Genomic DNA, 17,762 nt, shown 5'->3' on the forward strand with positions numbered 1-17,762 from the left:
CAGCAGGCACAGCCTCTCCCACAGGGAGACATCACCATCACCGCCCGAGCCCGGAGCAGCAGCCGCAGGACGGGGCCACAACATGGGACAGACCGTGTTGTAGAGGCGGATCGTCGTCGGCGGAGATCAGCGGCGGTACTTTATTTATTTACCTATTTATTCATGTATTTATTTCCCCGGCTGCCAGTGATGGCCGGGGTCCATGGCTGCGGCTGCTGAGGGGCAGGTGCAATATCATCGACGAACACATTTGGTCCCTCGGCATGGACCCAGCGAGGGCCGATCCACAGGCTGGCCCACTCCGCATCCACCGCTCCCCGGATCAGGTGCTCTGCGCCGGGGTGGAGAAATAGCTGGGCCGCGTCTGGAGGCGATACAGCGGGCTGGTAGAGGAGGAGGGGGCCCTCCTCACATCACAATATTAGAGGCGATATTATTTTCAGTACCGAGCTCAAGGTTACGCACACAGCACACAGTCTTCGTCCAGTGAGTCTGTGCTGCTGTAAAATGGCATAAGTGTTTTTTTGTTGTTTTTTTTACTTGAGGAGAGACTGTGATTGAAGCCCCCTCCCTTCTCTGTTTGCTGAGTGGATCCAGACCCGGTGTGACAGTCTCGCCTTTAAAGGCCTAAAAAAAAAAAAAACCTGTTTGAGCGCAGCCTCCTCATCTGGAAACAGACGCCGGCTCCAGCTGCCAAGATGATGGAGCTGCAGATAGACGAGGTGGTCTACCAGGACGACTACGGCTCCGGGTCCGTCATGTCGGAGCGGGTGTCGGGCCTGGCCAACTCCATCTACCGGGAGTTCGAGCGGCTGATCCGCAGCTACGACGAGGAGGTGGTGAAGGAGCTGATGCCGCTGGTGGTGAACGTCCTGGAGAACCTGGACGCGGTGCTGACGGAGAACCAGGAGCACGAGGTGGAGCTGGAGCTGCTGAAGGAGGACAACGAGCAGCTCATCACCCAGTACGAGCGGGAGAAAGCGCTGCGCAAGCAGGCAGAGGAGGTAGGTACCTAACCTAACCCCGGCTCTGTGTGGGCCTCTGCCCGCATGATCACATCCAGCTCCCTGGTCACGGTGCCCGGTCTGAGCCGGGAGCTTTCACCAGACATGTGACTCATGTTTAGGCCTGTGACATTAGATTGTTGGGCTTATATTTAGCGTTAATGTACGTGCTGACACAGCTGACAGTGTCCTCTGCTGTATCCAGCTGTTCAGAGAACAATTGTGTTAAAACTAAGAATCATATGATCCAGTTATACTGCTGAAGATGCACCCATGCTTAGGTAAAACTACATAAACTGTCATGAGAGATCATGGAAATTTAAAGTAGAGGATCAAAGATTCAAACATTATCTAGTTTTCACTCAAGTGTCCAGTGGAGCCACTACAAATCAGCCTATATCTTATCTTAATATCTTAAATATAGTAGAGAAAAGAGAAAGTTCTGCTACTCCTGGTCCTACTACTAGGACTACACTGATTCATTTGAATTAAACCTGCTCAGTTGATTTATAGAGATAATAAACAACTCGGCTCAACATCAGCAGAGAGCCCGAGGTCACAGACGCAGTCTGGATTTGATGGAGAGAAACTTTCTATAGGTCACAGTAGCATAACTACTGTGTGCATGTGTCCGAGCTTATTTAAATACATGCAAGTAAACTATACTCAACTATTGATCGCATGATAAAGTCCACTTATGATGTTTTTAACTTCCGCATTACATTATTACACAACAAATTTGTGTTATGTTATGATGGATGAGAGCATGACACAGTTTGAATAACTGCTACTACTATTACTACAACTACTACTACTACTACTACTGCAGCGGCTGCTCCTAATACCTCTACTAGCTCTCTTAATACCACTATAATATCGCTCCACCTGCTACTACTGTTGTTATTACAACTACAACTGTTAATATCAATGCCACTATGAACAACAGTGAAACATACACAAAACAGAAATAAGTTTAATTTATAGTGCTCTTCTTTAAATACCTGATCTAAAGTCTCATGCAAATCCATAAGCACACAGTATGCAAACACAGAGTTATATCTTCACATAAAGTATACAGCGATAAAGGGACAGTCAGACAAGCTTTGAGACTGAGCTCAGCGTTCAGAGGGCGTTTACACTTGAAAACACAGAGAGAACAGGGACACGGACAACAACAGTGGACATTAATATGGAGCTATTACATTACCGGCTAATCTCCACCTCCAGCAAATCTTTTTTTCCCCCCCTCCCCTCCTTCCTCTCTGTGTCTCCGTAACCGGTGTCACAGCAGCATCATAAAGTAACTTTAATCCTCCTCCCATCCAAAGAGGCCTCAGCATATCACTGGCAGCTCTGCTAGTATCAGCTTAGCTCAGCTTTTAGCCTGTTTCATCATCTGCTCCCCGCTGTGTTTCCTCCCCGTGTCAGTTATCTCATTTGTTTTCACTTTAAGCTGGTAATTAGAAGAGCACTGGCTGGTTCGCATTAATATTTCAGTGTTATCACATTTAAGCTTCTTTTAATTCCACAGTTTAAAAAAATATGTATCATAACAGTATGGTAAGTTGGTTAAAACCAACAGGCAGTGCAGGTCACTCAGATGGAGCCATTGTTTTACATGACAGATGCCAACAAGTTCACACAGGTCTTATATTTATTCCCAGCAGAGCTTCTGGTAGTGAAACTGAAAGTAACTAGCCAATACCATGACTTGCTAGTTTGGAGAAAATACAATAGTATTATATAGGGAAAACATTTAATGTAGCATATTAGCCGGTCTTGTAATAGTAGTTAGGTTTGTTTACCTTTACGTTCTGCATCCAGGGAAGTTTTATTCCTTTAGTTTCTATGTGTGGATGCTTCAGACAAGATCTATGTTTCACATTGGTCCCATACCTACTAGACCTACTACTAAGTTTCATATAATTCACATTTCGACCACTTCAGTTTGAGTGTTTTGTTGATTTTCTTTGTCAGGTTTCTCCTCCATGGGTCTTTATTACGTTTGGTGTTTGGTCAAATTAGATGGCAAATTAAAATGCAACAGATAAACAGAGAGAGGAAGAGTGAGTTGTTGTTTTTTTTTCTCAGACTAAGAGATCGAGGGTTACAATGGGGGATGGGACGACGTGCGAGGGGTGGGGATCATAGGAAATCAATAGTACACAGAGCACACTGAGGGAGCCTGGCACTGTAACCTGATTTGTGCTCATGAGGAGCAGAGGCAGCAGAACAGGAGCAGAGGGGGGATGAGATGGACTGAGGTTTATGAAGCCAGAGTACGAGCCAGTAAACGCACAGGGAGAGAGAGAGGGAGAGACTAATGAGAAGAGCAGGGTGAGAGAGAGAAAGAGAGAATCTAGATGAAAACAAAAACACACCCTCAGACACGGAGAGCGACGACCAAAAAGAGTCTCAGATTACAGTGTTATTAGGCTCCAGCTGATGGTAAACAAAACCAACAGTTCCCTCTCCGCTCATGAAGTCTTAACGACATGTCCGGTCTTATGGTTGTTAACGCGAGGTGGAGAAATCTTTTTGCAGCAGTTGTTGTCTCATCCTGCAGCAGGAACGATCCCCATCATCACTTTGTGTCACTAACTCCGCCGGTTCCACACTTGTCACAGTGTGACGACCGAAAAAAAAGACTGATCACATCGCTGCCTCTGCTTTAATTATAATCAGCCTCTCCCTTGATGTAGTCAGGCTTTGTCACTTCACACAAAGACCGCCGTGACATATCGGCTTCAGCTTTATGATCGTATTTATTCGGTTGTTATTATTTGTCCTGTACTGCTGTCGTCAGTTATTACCACGAATGTGATAACGTCACAAACACACTCAGCACATTACCACCACTCAGTCGACACGCAAGGCCTCCTCGTGAATTATTCATACTGCACAGAATGAACACAATACTCTATTCCCGTTCAGAAATCTGTGTAGTTGTGTAATTGTTGTTTACACACAAATCAAATGATGACCTTTCTGATATTTATTTATTTATTTTTTAATGCATGTGCACTGTAAACTCGACTGTACTCTACACGCCACCACAGTTTAATAGATTGTAGAGGTTCGGTGCCTGCTGCAGTTAAATCTGCTGGATTGAATGCATTTGAAGGGCAACACTATAGGACGTGTTCTCAGTCACACTGGAGTGGATGAAGGATGCTACAGTATTTTGTGTTGTTGTGTGTCTTGCTACTGTGCAACATAATGGTGGTGATTTGTTTTTAGATTCTATTATACTTTCTGTCAAAAAGGAGTCCATTGTAAGAGATTTATACTTGGTCTTGTTTGTCGTGGGGTGCGTAGCCGGCATCTTTAGCATTAGAAAACAACCCCAGTGTCCCATAGAAAAGACTGTGGCTCTAAGTCTGATTCTTTATTGTTTAATCTGCGAACAGAGGGAGTCACATTTCTGTGTTATTTCCTGAGATTTCCTTTTTCTAAAATCCTCTCTGCAGGTCAAACCGGGCTCATGGGATTGTTGTTGTGCTCGTCAGTGACTTTAGATGTCTACATTAGTTGCTGTATTTGCAGAAGTGATTGCGTTGTAGCATTTGCATTTAGTGCACGTGTGCAGCAGCATATTCCTGGTTGCAGGGTTCTGCTGCAGTCGGAGGATTACAGTATTAAGACTTTTTACTGCACTGAAAAAAGCTTGTCATTGTGAACAGCTTTGCAAAAAAAAAAAAAAGTGAAGGGGACGCAGGCTGGGCTGTGTTTCCCTCCTCCGGCTGCTCAGTTACAGTTACAATGTGCACAGGTGTTTTATTGAGCTGGTTACCAACTTCAACCTGTCTGTTACCTTACTCAACTCAGACACTTCAGGTTGTTATGACCATACAAAAGGCAATTCATGTGAAACCTGCAGTGAAGTCACACTGTGTTTATTGTGTTTTAAAACCCTGAATGGTCCTGAGAAGTGACACGTCAACAAGCAGCTAATAGCAATGTCACCTACAATATCAGTTATTTCTACAAATTACATCTTATTGTCCAAAAGAAAGACAGTTCAATATAGAGGCCACTAGCACTGTCATCATATTAGATTGTGCTTCTTGATTTTCAAAAAAATAAACTCATTGATTGAATTGAAACCCAGATGTGTGACGTTCTAATAATTGCTCATGTATCCTCCATCAGAAATTCATTGAATTTGAAGATGCTCTGGAGGCTGAGAAGAAGGACCTGCAGGTTCAGGTGGAGTTTCTGGAGCTGCAGTCGAAACAGCTGGAGCTGAAGACGAAGAACTACTCCGACCAGCGTGAGTGACAGGCGTCGAACATTGTAGCACACTGTTGTGTAATGCTTCGCACATGCAGCACATCTGGCTCCTCTCGTCTCAAAACCCATCAACTGAGTTTTTTTCAGAAGGTTTATTGATGACTTCAGTTTGACAGCTCCTCAAAAACAGCAAATATTTCCGTTGTGGTTCAATGGGGAAGATGGGAAGGGAAGTAGACGCACTGAGGATGTTGTGATATTTTTAGATTGTTGGTATATTTGCACTGAAACTCTGGTTTGCTTTGGTTCACATGTTATAACCCTATGAATAAATCCATACAGCGTGGTTTAGTTTAGTCTTATTCACTCTCTGCCCTACCTTGATGTGCGACGTTCCACAGGAGTTTCACAGGAGTCTTTGACCCAAATACCTCATTTGAAATATTTAAAATACTGCAAACTAGAGACTGAGCAGTAGTTATAAACCCCCCACTCTCATGAAATGATGCTCTTATATTCGAACCTTCATATTTAACTGGTGACAAATGATAATATAACTTGGTCTTGATGTGTGTCCGTCTGTGTCTGCCAGTCACCCGGTTGGAGGAGCGAGAATCAGACATGAAGAAAGAATATAACGCTCTGCACCAGCGCCACACTGAGGTGAGAAAAAAAACATCTAACTTCATTCTCAATTAAATCAAATTTAAATATCATCCTCAAATATTACAACAGTTATTAAAACCCTGACGGCATATTTTCATGTTTTGCCATTTTGGGCCATTTTCTACAAATCAGATGCTTGAATGAGTCCCAGTCATTTCTTTTATCCCAAAATGTTAAGAATTAATTGTTTACTCTGCGTTTTCGTCTGCTTTCCAGTGTAACACAACTAGAAGCAGTCTTTTTGTCATCATTGTGATGGATTACCTAACACAAGCTGGTCTCAAAAACAGTCAAAACATGGAATTTGATCACTAAAAACAAGATTGTATACCCCCAAACATGTTCAGCATTGAAATAAGTCTCCTGTGATTCATAGTAAATAAACAGCAATATCCATTATCCTTTTGGTACACTGAATGTTAGAATAATCCAATGTGTAGTAGATTATAGATTTTGAAATTGAATCAGTGTAATCCTTTCAATCTCACATGGTTTCTCATCCATCACTCTGTCACTGTCCTCTTTTCCCACATCTTTCTGTTGCCGTGGATCACAGATGATTCAGACGTACGTCGAGCACATAGAGCGGTCCAAAATGCAGCAGGCCGGCAGCAACAGCCAATCAGAAGGCCCCGGCTGTGGACGAACGTGAGTGGTCCACCGCGTGTGTTGGTGTGGGTGTTTAAAGTGCAGGTGTATACAGTATCTTTGCGTAGATTGTAGCTTCCACCCATCGTCTTGTCGCTGATGTTTCATGTTTTGTTCAGGCTTTGTCGTGCGTCAACATACTCACCGTATCAACAGTTAACTGTGGGTGTGGGGATTCAAAAGGAAACACGGTCGGCAGCCATTAGAAAGTAAAGTGTGTTTGTTTGTCAGCCTGCAGTGTTCAGCGTTTGGCCAACCTGCGAGTCCTGAATAGATATACGGACAAGAAACGAGTAGAGGAGTGGGACATCTGGTGCCTCGACAGATGAATCACAGATTAGTCACTTCCTGCAACGTGTCACCAAACACACAGCATCCAAAATCTTACAGTAATTCAGCTACAATGTCACATGAAAAGCATCCTAATCCCACAAATCTTTATCAACTGTCCCGGCGAGACTGGGCCAGAGTGTGTGTGTGTGTGTGTGTGTGTGTGTGTGTGTGTGTGTGTGTGTGTGTGTGAGAGGCGGTGCAGTATAAACCCTGGTGAGTTTACATAACGTATCACTTACTGAGACAAGAGTAAGAAGTCCTGCTCATAAATCTTAAGTAGCGAGCTTCTGAACATCTAAAGCAGGTTTAATGAGATAAAGACAGTTGTGTAGTTGTCCTTCAGACTGTTGACTCGATTTGTATAGGTGTGTGTGTGTGTGTGTGTGTGTGTGTGTGTGTGTGTGTGTGTGTGTGAGAGGGGGGGTGTTTTCATGTGCCACTGCATGTTCCTGTCTCTCTCTCTCTCTCTAACCACTGTCTGTCTGTCTGTCTGTCTGTCTGTGTGTCCTGCTGTCCGTGCTGCTGTTTGCTCAGTCAACACTACACACGGAGGAGAAGGTAAATGAACATGGTCCCATAAGTGTCCGACCTCCTCCTCACCCAAACTGACCTGCTCGGACTTAAAACTAGACAAGGAGTTGCTGCTGACGCCCCTTTATACCCCTTTATTATACTTTTGCTTTTGCCTCAACCCCCTTGTATGAGGAAATGCTCCTTTCTGTGTTTTGCTGTATTAGTTATTGATCTATTGATTAGTTATACAGTTATATATTATTGCGACTGCATCAATAATATTGCATTCTAATAACAATTGAGGAAAATAAGGAATGCTTCAAAAGTCATGCTAAGCAATGCAATGCAATCCATATTTTGCAGTCTTCTCCCGGTACCTTGTCCTCTTGTGTCTGTTGTTCCGCTCATCCGTGTGTGTATGTGGGCCCGTCCTGCTCGTCTGAGTCCAAGACCTTCATATTATACAAATAAGACGTGATTATATGGATATGTGTTCACTTTAAGCAAAGGACACAGTGGCAGTCTGAGCTGTGCATGTCTCAGGTTTTCAGTAACAGGTGTAAGTAGATGTGGACACAGTGAGCAGACAGTGAACAAAGGTCATGAGGTGAATGCGTTTGGCCTGCCTGCACCGGGCTGCATGTCCTTGTTCCTGCTTCTCACCGCAGGGCTTGTGAATGAGCTATTTCTCTCCGGCCCCCAAAAAATATCCACTCCTGTTTTATTCAATACAATCCCATGTTACTCACGTTCAGCGTATCAGAACATGGGTATGATTGCAGGAATTTGCTTGTGTATGGTTTTCTCCATTTTTATCCCTTTTAGTACATTTTTGCCAAGAGTTAGATGTGGAGATTGATACCCTGATATTTATATTATTACCGTATGTATAAAATACTAAATTATGTAAATATGCATATTTTGTTAAGCCTTTAATTTACAGGCCGTTAATTATGTGATAATGCTAAGAAATAGCCAAGAAATAACAATTAATTGCATAGTAATGTCAAGAAATAGACTAGAAATAACTGTCAATTTCACAGTAACGTCATGTTTTTCAGAAAGGCAATGCTTCGAATTTTTTGGGAAAGGCCAGAATTTTTCTCCACCAAGTCCTTGCAATTGACCGTTATTTCTGGGCTATTTCTACGTAATTAATTGTTATTTCCTGGCTATATTTCTCAACATTACTATGAAATTGACTGTTATTTCTAGGCTATTTCTAGACATTACTACGCAATTAATTGTTATTTCTTGGCTATTTCTTGACATTATCACATAACGGCCTGTAAATTAAAGGGTTACCCATATTTTTCCAGGCCAGAAATAAGTGCTGCATGTAAATACTAACACTAAAACTGTGAAGTGTTGTTTTGATTAGAAAATGAGGGAGGTTAAGACGCTGCCTCTGGACAGAGCCAGGTCAGCTGTTTCTCATCTCTATGCTAAAGCTAAATGGCCACATTATACGAGTTATATCAGTTTTCTCATCTAACTCTCAGCAAACAAGTGAGTGAGCCTGTTTCCCAACCTGTTGAGCTTTTCCTTTGGCTGTGCAGTAGTTATTGATGAGAGGCGAGGTGATTTGTTTTAACCCTGTGATGTCAGATCGCCTGTGTGACGCAGGTCGGGCTCCGGCCCTGGACGGGACGATCGGGTAAATCTACATGAACAACTAACTAACATCAGTCTCCACCTGTCTGTGTGTCCTTGGCCAACAGCAAAGCGGACCGCCCACCGTCGCTGAGCCTGTTCCCCAGTGGCGAGGTCATGGTACGTGGGGGTCTCGGGGGGGCTAGGATGATGCCCGGGAAAGACACGTGGCAGGTCAGCGAGCTCAGCCAGTCCACCTTCAGCTCCGCCTATCAGGTGGGACAGACGGCGGCCATATTCTCCTCCCAAGACCACAACCGCTGCCTGGGGAGTGGAAGGGGGAGGGGCCAGCCTCACCGCTGCCCGTCCTGCTAGCCACGCCCCAACACGGAGCTCCTCCCCTCACGCCTGCTTGTGTCACTGTAGAGGAAATATTAGTTATCAGATTATGACACCACAATGATATCAGTGGGGAATCCACCCCGTCAAGTCAGAGGCGTTGACTCAAGCAAGCAGGGGAATCTGTATTTTATTTATTTTACTGGAGTTTTCTTGATTATTATTTTACAGTGTGATCGTGCGGCTTCTGCTGTGTCTTTATGTTTTAGAATCAAGTGTGTTTTGTTTTTGTTTTGTTCTTTACTTTCCTGCAGTTCGATGTTACTCTGTGCTTTAAATGTGAGAGAAACAGAAAAAAAGAGGACTTTGTTGCTTTCCTGTTGTGGCTCCACCTAGTATTTAGCTTTGACGTCATCCCAAGAGCACAAATGCAAGTTGAATTGCATTTGTGAAAAAAAAAAAAAAAAAGGTTTACATAAAGCCGTAGTTGAAGTTTTGTTACAGATTCATAGTGGAAATATTCAGCTGTGACTTTAAGATGCTGGAGAAACTATAAAAGACATGTATGAGTCTCTTTATCTACAAGCAATTCAAATAGAAGAAAAATCAGATCATTCAGAACATTTGACTTCACTCCAGTGAGTGCAAAACAGTCCATCAAAAGCCCAGAATTTAAGTGATAATAAACTATGTGCTAAATTTCTATTGTTAAGTCCATAATGACAAAGTGAATCCTAGAAAAACGGAGGGGAACTTTCGTACAAAGTCTGGAGCTACTCACAAGAAAGTTAAGTGGAGCGGTAAATTCAGGTGTGATTGGTTCCTGCCTTCACCATGTGAAGCTCACATTGTGTCGTTTGTGTCTCGCCCCCCATGTCGTCTTCTCCGCACCAAGGAGGATGGGTCAGAGTCGGACTCGGTGGCAGCCACACCCAGCAGCACAGGGAGCAAGTCCAACACACCCACCTCCTCCGTCCCCTCGGCCACCGTCACCCCCATCAACGAGGGCTTCCTCCCGCAATCCGAGTTCGACGTGATGCGTTCTGGGAACCACAGGAAAAGTGCCAAGCGGCTCAGCAGGAATATGGAGGTGCAGGTCTCCCAAGAAACCAGGAATGTCAGCATTGGTAAGAGGATGTCGCCAAGGTCAAAGCTTTGATTGGGGCGACAACTTGTTCTATTTGACTCCAACTAAAACATGATCCAGACGTTTAGTTTTCTTAAGGAGCAGCGGTGATCCAGATGTGCGTCTGTCATATTTCTCCAGGCATGGGGAGCAGTGACGAGTGGACTGAGTTTCAGGAGATCATTGATTCCACCCCTGAGCTGGACATGTGTGTAGACCCCCGTGTGTACGGAGGAGGAAACAGGTACAGCTACGTGGTGGCCGCATCACCTCCACAGTGTTGAGTTAAATTCTGTATCTCCAAGATTGTTGTTGAAAGTCGGAAAAACTACAAAACTCTTGACTCTGAAACTTAGAGTTTTGTTTTGTTTTGTCAGTTAAAGCAGAAGTAAGCGGAATGTTTGTGTTAATATAAGTCTTAAATAGTTCTATCTTCCGACATCAATCACTTACATAGAGTGTTTGGTCCGAAACACGGGTCTGTCAGTCACTCTGCTCTGCTGTAAGCCGAGGAGAAAACTTTCCTTGTATCCTACAACCTTTATCCAATGAGGAGAGAGAACGGCATAAAGGGGCGGTCCTCTCTGTGTGTGCTGCCAAGGGATGCGCGTGAATGTGGTGACATAGGGATGAGGACCAATAGATCCATGACGAGGGTGGGGACTGCGAACTCCATCGGCTGACAGGAAGTTAGCCAAAACAACCGGATCGCTTACTTCTACTTTAAGTGTCAAAACATCAGTTTGGTCCTTATGTTTCAGTTTATCCACCAAAACAAGACCTGAAACTGTTTCCTACTGTAGATGATTATTGAAGCAATAGGTGAAAGCACCATATAAAGATATTAAATCTGCATATGCAGTGTTGCCATAAAGAAGTGTTACACAGTATTTGAATGAAAGTTAAATTAGATACAAAAGATTCCACTCTGACTTCTTAATGACATTGTCATAAATGTGTATCTTAGCCCGTCCCAGGGCATTGTGAACGAGGCCTTCGGCATCAACACCGACTCTCTCTACCATGAGATCAAAGATGCTAAGTCGGACATCATCGGAGACGTCGACGCAGGCGCCGAGCTGCTAGGTACGAGCATCACTGTAGTCGCAACGTTTTGTGCTGTTTCCGTAGGATCATCTGTAAATCTTGGCAGAAGAGTATGAACAAGTTGAACCATGAAATCGCTTTGGTCACAGCTTAGTCAGATCCTCCTCTTTTATGCAGCAGCGAGTATTTCGCTTCAAAGGAAACGCTTGAAAATAAAAGAGATGTCTCTGTGTGAGGTGAAAGTGAAGCTAATAATAAATAAATATGAACCCAAGTGAGGGGAAATAGGGGCAGGTGCATGTGTGCACTGCACAAAGCCGGCATTTGTTTTACCTTTGGTCCATGCAGGGCAGCAGCTTCATGTCAGGCTACGGCTCTGACTCTGACTTTTTACTTTGCATGGCCGCGGCTGGAAAACACTCCACGCCAGCAGTTCATCTCTGCATCACTGCACAGTCATCCTAAAAGAAATCTACTATTCCCAATCCCCAAATACCCATCCACGCAGTGTTACTTTTGTTTTCTATTTGTCCTTCTAGTTTATTCCTTTGTTTTCTCCCCCCCCCTTTTTTTTTTTTTTTTTTACAGCCAGAGGCACAACAACACAAGCCTGTTTCAGATGTTTTGAGCTTATTTGTAAAAGCTGAAGTTCTTATTCTATTTATCAGACATTCATTACATTTTATTTCACAAGCAGTTATTATTTAGCTTATCTATCCTTTAAAAACTCTCTGTTTTGGGCTCATCTACTTTTGTTGAATTCTGGGAGATTTTGTTTCTGTTTTCATGAGTAGGACTTCCTCTGGGTTTTGATTTATTTAGTAGCAGAAATATGAAGGCAGGTTTGAGCCATCTTCTTGTCCGTTTGTTAACCTCTCACCCGTTTCTTTTTTTCCCCCTTTATGTGCTTCTGCTGGTGACACCCATAGGCGAGTTCTCAGGTGTGTATCTGAACGTGCATTGGTTGGTATATTTTTCTTTTACTCATTGACTCCTCTCCAAACTCTGCTTCAAGAGAAGGCATTCATCAGTTTATACAAAGCCACACTGCTGTAGTTCTAAATATTAATAGATCATTATTGATTTATTGCTTGATTAAGCATTTGGAAATGCAGATACAGAAGAAAAGCCAAAATCCATACACATGTAGTATATAAAGGTTTTTTTTTTCTTTTCCTTTAAAGGGATAGTTCAACATTTTGGCAGATTGGCCCCACTCCAGATTAGTCCAAGGAGTAGGTTTGTTACCTTTAATTGTTGGTGCAAGCTATTTTTAGAACGGCGGAGCAGAGTCGCGAGCTGCTCAGGGGAGGCTGATGGGATGGTTTCCCTCATCAAACTCATCAAATACACAATCCAACAACTCCAAAACGCTCTGGTGTTGTTTTAACCTGCACATTCACCACGCTATGAGATAATAATAGAACGTTACGAGACAGAGTTGTTTTCCAGGCAAATGCAGAGAAAACTGCCCCCGATGGGAACGCACATCAGCGGTTTTGCACAAATTTACCTTGAAAACAACTGAGTCTCATAACATTCTGTTATTTTCTCATAGCGTGGTGAATGTGCAGGTCACAACTTGTCGTTTTGGAGTTGTTGGATTGTGTATTTGATGAGTTTCATGGGGGAAACCAAAAAATTCCATTAGCCTCCGTAGCGTAGCTCTGAGCAGCTCACGGCTCTGCTCCGCCGTTCTAAAAATAGCTTGCACCGACAATTAAAGGTAACGAATCTACTCCTAAAACTATAGGGATTATGGCAATGGGCCAATTTTCCAAAATGTTGAACTATGCCTTTAAAGTCACAGTGAAGTTCAATCAGCTCGATCAGTCAGTGCACCTCAAATTTTCGCCCCCCCTCTATTGTGACAGATCCTTCCTCTAATATAAAATAAACTCTGCTCCCTTCTTCTTACAGCAGGTTTAGAAACACAGCAGTGTATAGAGTTCCACTCAGCTGTACGTTCATCATTTCACAGTCTGTTTTACTGGGACTTTAAAATACATCTGACATAGAAAAAACATGCTCCCTCCTTAAATCCTAGTCCTAGTCCTTTAGCCCTGCTGCTATTCCTTAAATACAGATTTATAAATGCTTATCAGCATCCTCTCTCTTCTCTCTTCCTTTCCTGTCTCTTCTTCCTCATCATCTCCTCTGATCCGTCACTTTGCCTCCTTCCTTCTCTTCCCTTCCTTCTGTCCCCTCCTCTTCTTCTGCCTCCAGTCCGTGATGATTTCTTCGGTAAGGCACTCCCCCTCGCCTCTGCTCATGGTCACATTTGCTTGCTCTGTCATTCCCTGACCTCCAGCTTTCACATCCCCCTGGTTGCTTCTTTATGTCCTTTTTTTGTGTGGCTTTATATTTATATTTTGTGCCACCTTCGCATCTCACACATACGTTTTTTGAAGAAATAAAATCTCTATTTAGATTTGGTGTGAAAGGCCTTGTAGAAAACATTTCACCGGCGGCGGTGATGCTGAGTAGGAAATTGAAATAAAAATGCCCCGTGGTTTGAAAAGAAAACACAAATGGAGAATAATGTAATGTTATAGAAGCAGTGCAGACTCTGAAACAAGTCAAAATATTGCATGTGCTTGTCCTGGACAAAAATGGTCAATGAAGTGTTTCTTTATTATTAAGTTCTGTTGTTATCTCCACCTGCCGTCATGAGATGAGGGTTACAGAGCGGGAAACTGACATGCCTCAAAATCAATGTACATCAAACTATGTCTTTAAGTCAAGGATGTCAACATGAGTGATTCATTCTAGGTGATAAGTGGTTTATTAATCTGCCAGTCTGAGCTACCTTCAGTATGCTTCAGATATGTTCTTCATCTTCACCTTTCTCTCTGGTCAGATCACATATCACAGCAAACACACTGCCACACAAAGTTTCCTCACCCGGTTTTACAGCCTGTGTTTTGACTGTACTGTATATGTCTAAGAAGTTTTGTTCGTTTTGTTCAGTTTTTTTTTGTTTTGTTTTTACCTATTTTCGTATCCAAAGCTTTGTGTGCTTGGCTCTTGTTGCTCGGTGCTTCCTGCTGCTTCCCTGTGAAACGTTCAGTTGATTTCTGGCAATAATTCAGATCATTCACATTAATAAAGAAACAAGCAGGTTGAGCATCAGATTAACACTAAACCACCATGTTTTCTGAATATATATGTACCAGTGGAGTTGGATAATTTCCCTCAAATTACTTGTTATATTCTAAGGTTTTTTATCAGCATAAGAAAAATAATAAGCGGAACCAACTCTTTATTGAGTGTTTATTTATTTATCACTAAGCCTTTGTTAAACTCATTAATCTGCTTGTTAACATCAGGGTTTCAATAATAGTCCATCATTGATGTTCATGTTGAATTATTAAATCTTTCGGTTGTTTACAAAAATGTCACAAAACCACTTGACGCCAATGGCACAAACTTTGGGAAATGCATTTTGCTTGTGGGAGACTGGATTGATTGATCAGTAGATGTTGTGTATTATGTGTGACAATGACTAACGGAGATTGACTGATGTTTCAGGGATGGGCAAGGAGGTGGAGAACCTGCTGACTGAGAATAAACATCTCCTAGAGACCAAGTAAGAGGTCCAGAAGTGTGTGTTTGCGTGCGTGTGTGTTTCAGCATCAGTCTTTGTCCTTTCTTCCAAAGACACAACACCTCTGTACAGCATGTTCTCAGACCGAAGGAGTGTGCGGTTTCGATGTCTTATACCTTCCCCCTCTCTTGACAGAAATGCTCTCAACATTGTGAAAAATGACCTTATTGCCAAAGTGGACGAGCTGTCGGGGGAACAGGAGGTGCTCAGGGAGGAGCTGGAGGCAGTGAGACAGTCCAAGAACAAGGTGGACGCCAAAGTCAAGGAGCTGGAAGAAGAACTCAAGAGGTGAAAACAGTAAATTCATCTAAATGACATGAGGGAGTTTGGAGGAAAACAGTCTGTTTCTGTTCAATACCACCCAGTAGTCAGATAAACAGTTTTTACCCCTGAACCTGAAGGCATCGTCTCCTGACCTGTAACCTGAGTGACATCACATCCTAAACAATACGACAGACACAGTAACACGATCGTCTCTCTCTCTCTGTAGTGACGTGTGACAGTGTGAGAACCAGAGGGCAAATGTTGTCGATGTTTCCACTTTATTCCTCCTCTGATTTCACGTATTGATCATTTAGTTCTGACACAATGTGACTGAAACATTCAGTGACCAGAGTCCTGCTGCAGAGTCCTAAAGGAGATTCCCTTTACTTTCTTTACTTCCTCTTCTTCCACTGATCTCTGGTGATACTGTAGATCTGCTGTTCACCAGTTCCGTTTCTTTCAGCCATGGTTTTTTTGTGTGTTTATTAGATCTTAACAACATATTTTATTCATTTTCCACTGCAGCAGCTTATTTGTGTTTCCCGAGGAGGTTGTCTACAGATTTCATTTTACCCACTTATCTGGTTCAACACCAGCTGACATTTAGTGCTGAACTGGACAATGATAAAACACACGCTTCCAGAAGCACAACAACATAATGACAATAGGCAATAAATCCTGTAGAGTCACTTGGTGGCTACAGAGAGAAGCAGGTTAAAGTCTGAGACTCTGAATGGCAGTAGATTTACTGATGAAACCAGACAAATGGAGGAGACACTGCACACTTGGTTCTGTGGTGCACTGACTTAAAGAAGCTGACCTACATAGATAAGCTATAATGGTTGTGCAATATGCTATTTTTAATATTATTTTATACAATTTATGGATTGTGGGAGTTGTGCAGTACATATTATGCTGGGGGGTGGGGGGTATAAGTGTGAATGTATGTATTTTTGATGTTTACTGTGGAGCTGCAGACAGACAGACAAAACAAATCCAAAACAAATTTCCCCATGGGGACAATAAAAGTATATTGGATTGGACCTGGTCATGATGGGCAGGAACAGGGCAAAAAAATAAGGGAGACAATACAATAGTGACTGACGAAATGTTTAATGAAACACAGACATAAAAATAGTTTCAGCTCTTTCAGCTTAAAAGGGCTAAGTAAAATTAATTTGTTACATTTTCGAACCTTTAAAGGGACAACGAGGAGTTTTGGAAAAGCGCGCACCGTAAAATTCTTTGACCGGCGCAAGACAGACTCATGTTTTCATTCATCAATAGTTAAAGTCAGAGGTTCAAAGAGGTTCACATACCGTCGTAGTTCCGACCATAAACGGCGATTCTGCTGCGTTATTCTCATGACTCGCCACGAAGGAAACGCTGGTCGGCTCGACCAGCGTTTCCGCCACCACTAATAATAACAAAATAACGATAGAGACAGAACGATATATTTATCGAAAATGGGCCCATTAACAAGTGTGGGTAGCGTAGATTCATCCACATTAACGTGAGACTTTTTTATAACCGAATAAGAACTCCTCGTTGTCCCTTTAATAAAAGACTTCAAGTGCAGAACTGATAATCAGCACTGAGGACGTTAAACAAAAACAACACTTGTGAGCTCTGAATACCGTCCTGTGTTTTTCTGACAATGAATAAAGATCTGTGACACGTAAATAAAAGTGCACCTGGATTATTACATTAGGTGTGTATTCCAAAAGAAAAACAACCCTTTTGACATCCCACGGCCCCTCGTCGTGTCCTGTTGTGTTATGACAGATGATGTCAGATTCAGTCCACAGTAGCTGTAAGATGAAAATGTTTCCCAGTCTCAGACTCATCCTCCTCTGACTCCGTCCTCGTTACTGTTTGTGTTGCAGGTTACGAGCTGAGGCTCTCTTTGCATCTCGGGACTCCAAGGATGAAGGAGGCGATGACGTGAGTAAAAAATGGGAAATACTCTCCACCTTTGCTTACAGATTCACAGTGAACCTCGTCCTGCTGCTGCAGCCCTGGCCTCATTTTTAACCCCTTCCATTCACTCTTGTCTTCACAGTTTTCATCGCCCATGCAGGACGGCGACATGACGATGACGCAGCGGCGGCGATTCACTCGGGTGGAGATGGCGCGAGTGTTGATGGAGAGGAACCAGTACAAAGAGCGACTGATGGAGCTGCAGGAGGCCGTGCGGTGGACAGAGATGATCAGGTAGGAAAGAAAAGGATGGAGATTTAGACTAGTGTTTTGTTTTTGTAGACACAGTGACAACATTCATGTACTGAATCCTCTGTCTCCTGTCAGGGCGTCCCGAGAGAGTCCTCAAATCCAGGAGAAGAAGAAGTCCACCATCTGGCAGTTGTAAGACTCTGCTCTTAATGAACCT

The 17,762-nt window shown here is 43.0% G+C and overlaps 1 protein-coding gene across 1 annotated transcript in view; it reads left to right on the forward strand.

Annotated features, from left to right (window-relative positions):
- Window positions 1–698: 698 nt before the first annotated feature.
- mapk8ip3 (mitogen-activated protein kinase 8 interacting protein 3) overlaps window positions 699–17,762 on the forward strand; it is a gene marked incomplete at its 5' end in the record, with an annotated part of 31,780 nt that continues 14,716 nt past the window's right edge. The window contains 13 exons of the mRNA XM_083977095.1: window positions 699–1,004; window positions 5,157–5,277; window positions 5,830–5,900; window positions 6,460–6,551; window positions 9,119–9,170; window positions 10,225–10,456; window positions 10,597–10,699; window positions 11,423–11,571; window positions 15,034–15,091; window positions 15,245–15,397; window positions 17,260–17,317; window positions 17,436–17,587; window positions 17,681–17,737. Coding sequence (XP_083833221.1) covers window positions 699–1,004; window positions 5,157–5,277; window positions 5,830–5,900; window positions 6,460–6,551; window positions 9,119–9,170; window positions 10,225–10,456; window positions 10,597–10,699; window positions 11,423–11,571; window positions 15,034–15,091; window positions 15,245–15,397; window positions 17,260–17,317; window positions 17,436–17,587; window positions 17,681–17,737 — 1,604 coding nt within the window. The remainder of the gene's footprint in view (window positions 1,005–5,156; window positions 5,278–5,829; window positions 5,901–6,459; window positions 6,552–9,118; window positions 9,171–10,224; window positions 10,457–10,596; window positions 10,700–11,422; window positions 11,572–15,033; window positions 15,092–15,244; window positions 15,398–17,259; window positions 17,318–17,435; window positions 17,588–17,680; window positions 17,738–17,762) is intronic.

Source organism: Trachurus trachurus, assembly GCF_905171665.1.
Source record: "Trachurus trachurus genome assembly, chromosome: 8".
Lineage (NCBI taxonomy): Eukaryota > Metazoa > Chordata > Actinopteri > Carangiformes > Carangidae > Trachurus > Trachurus trachurus.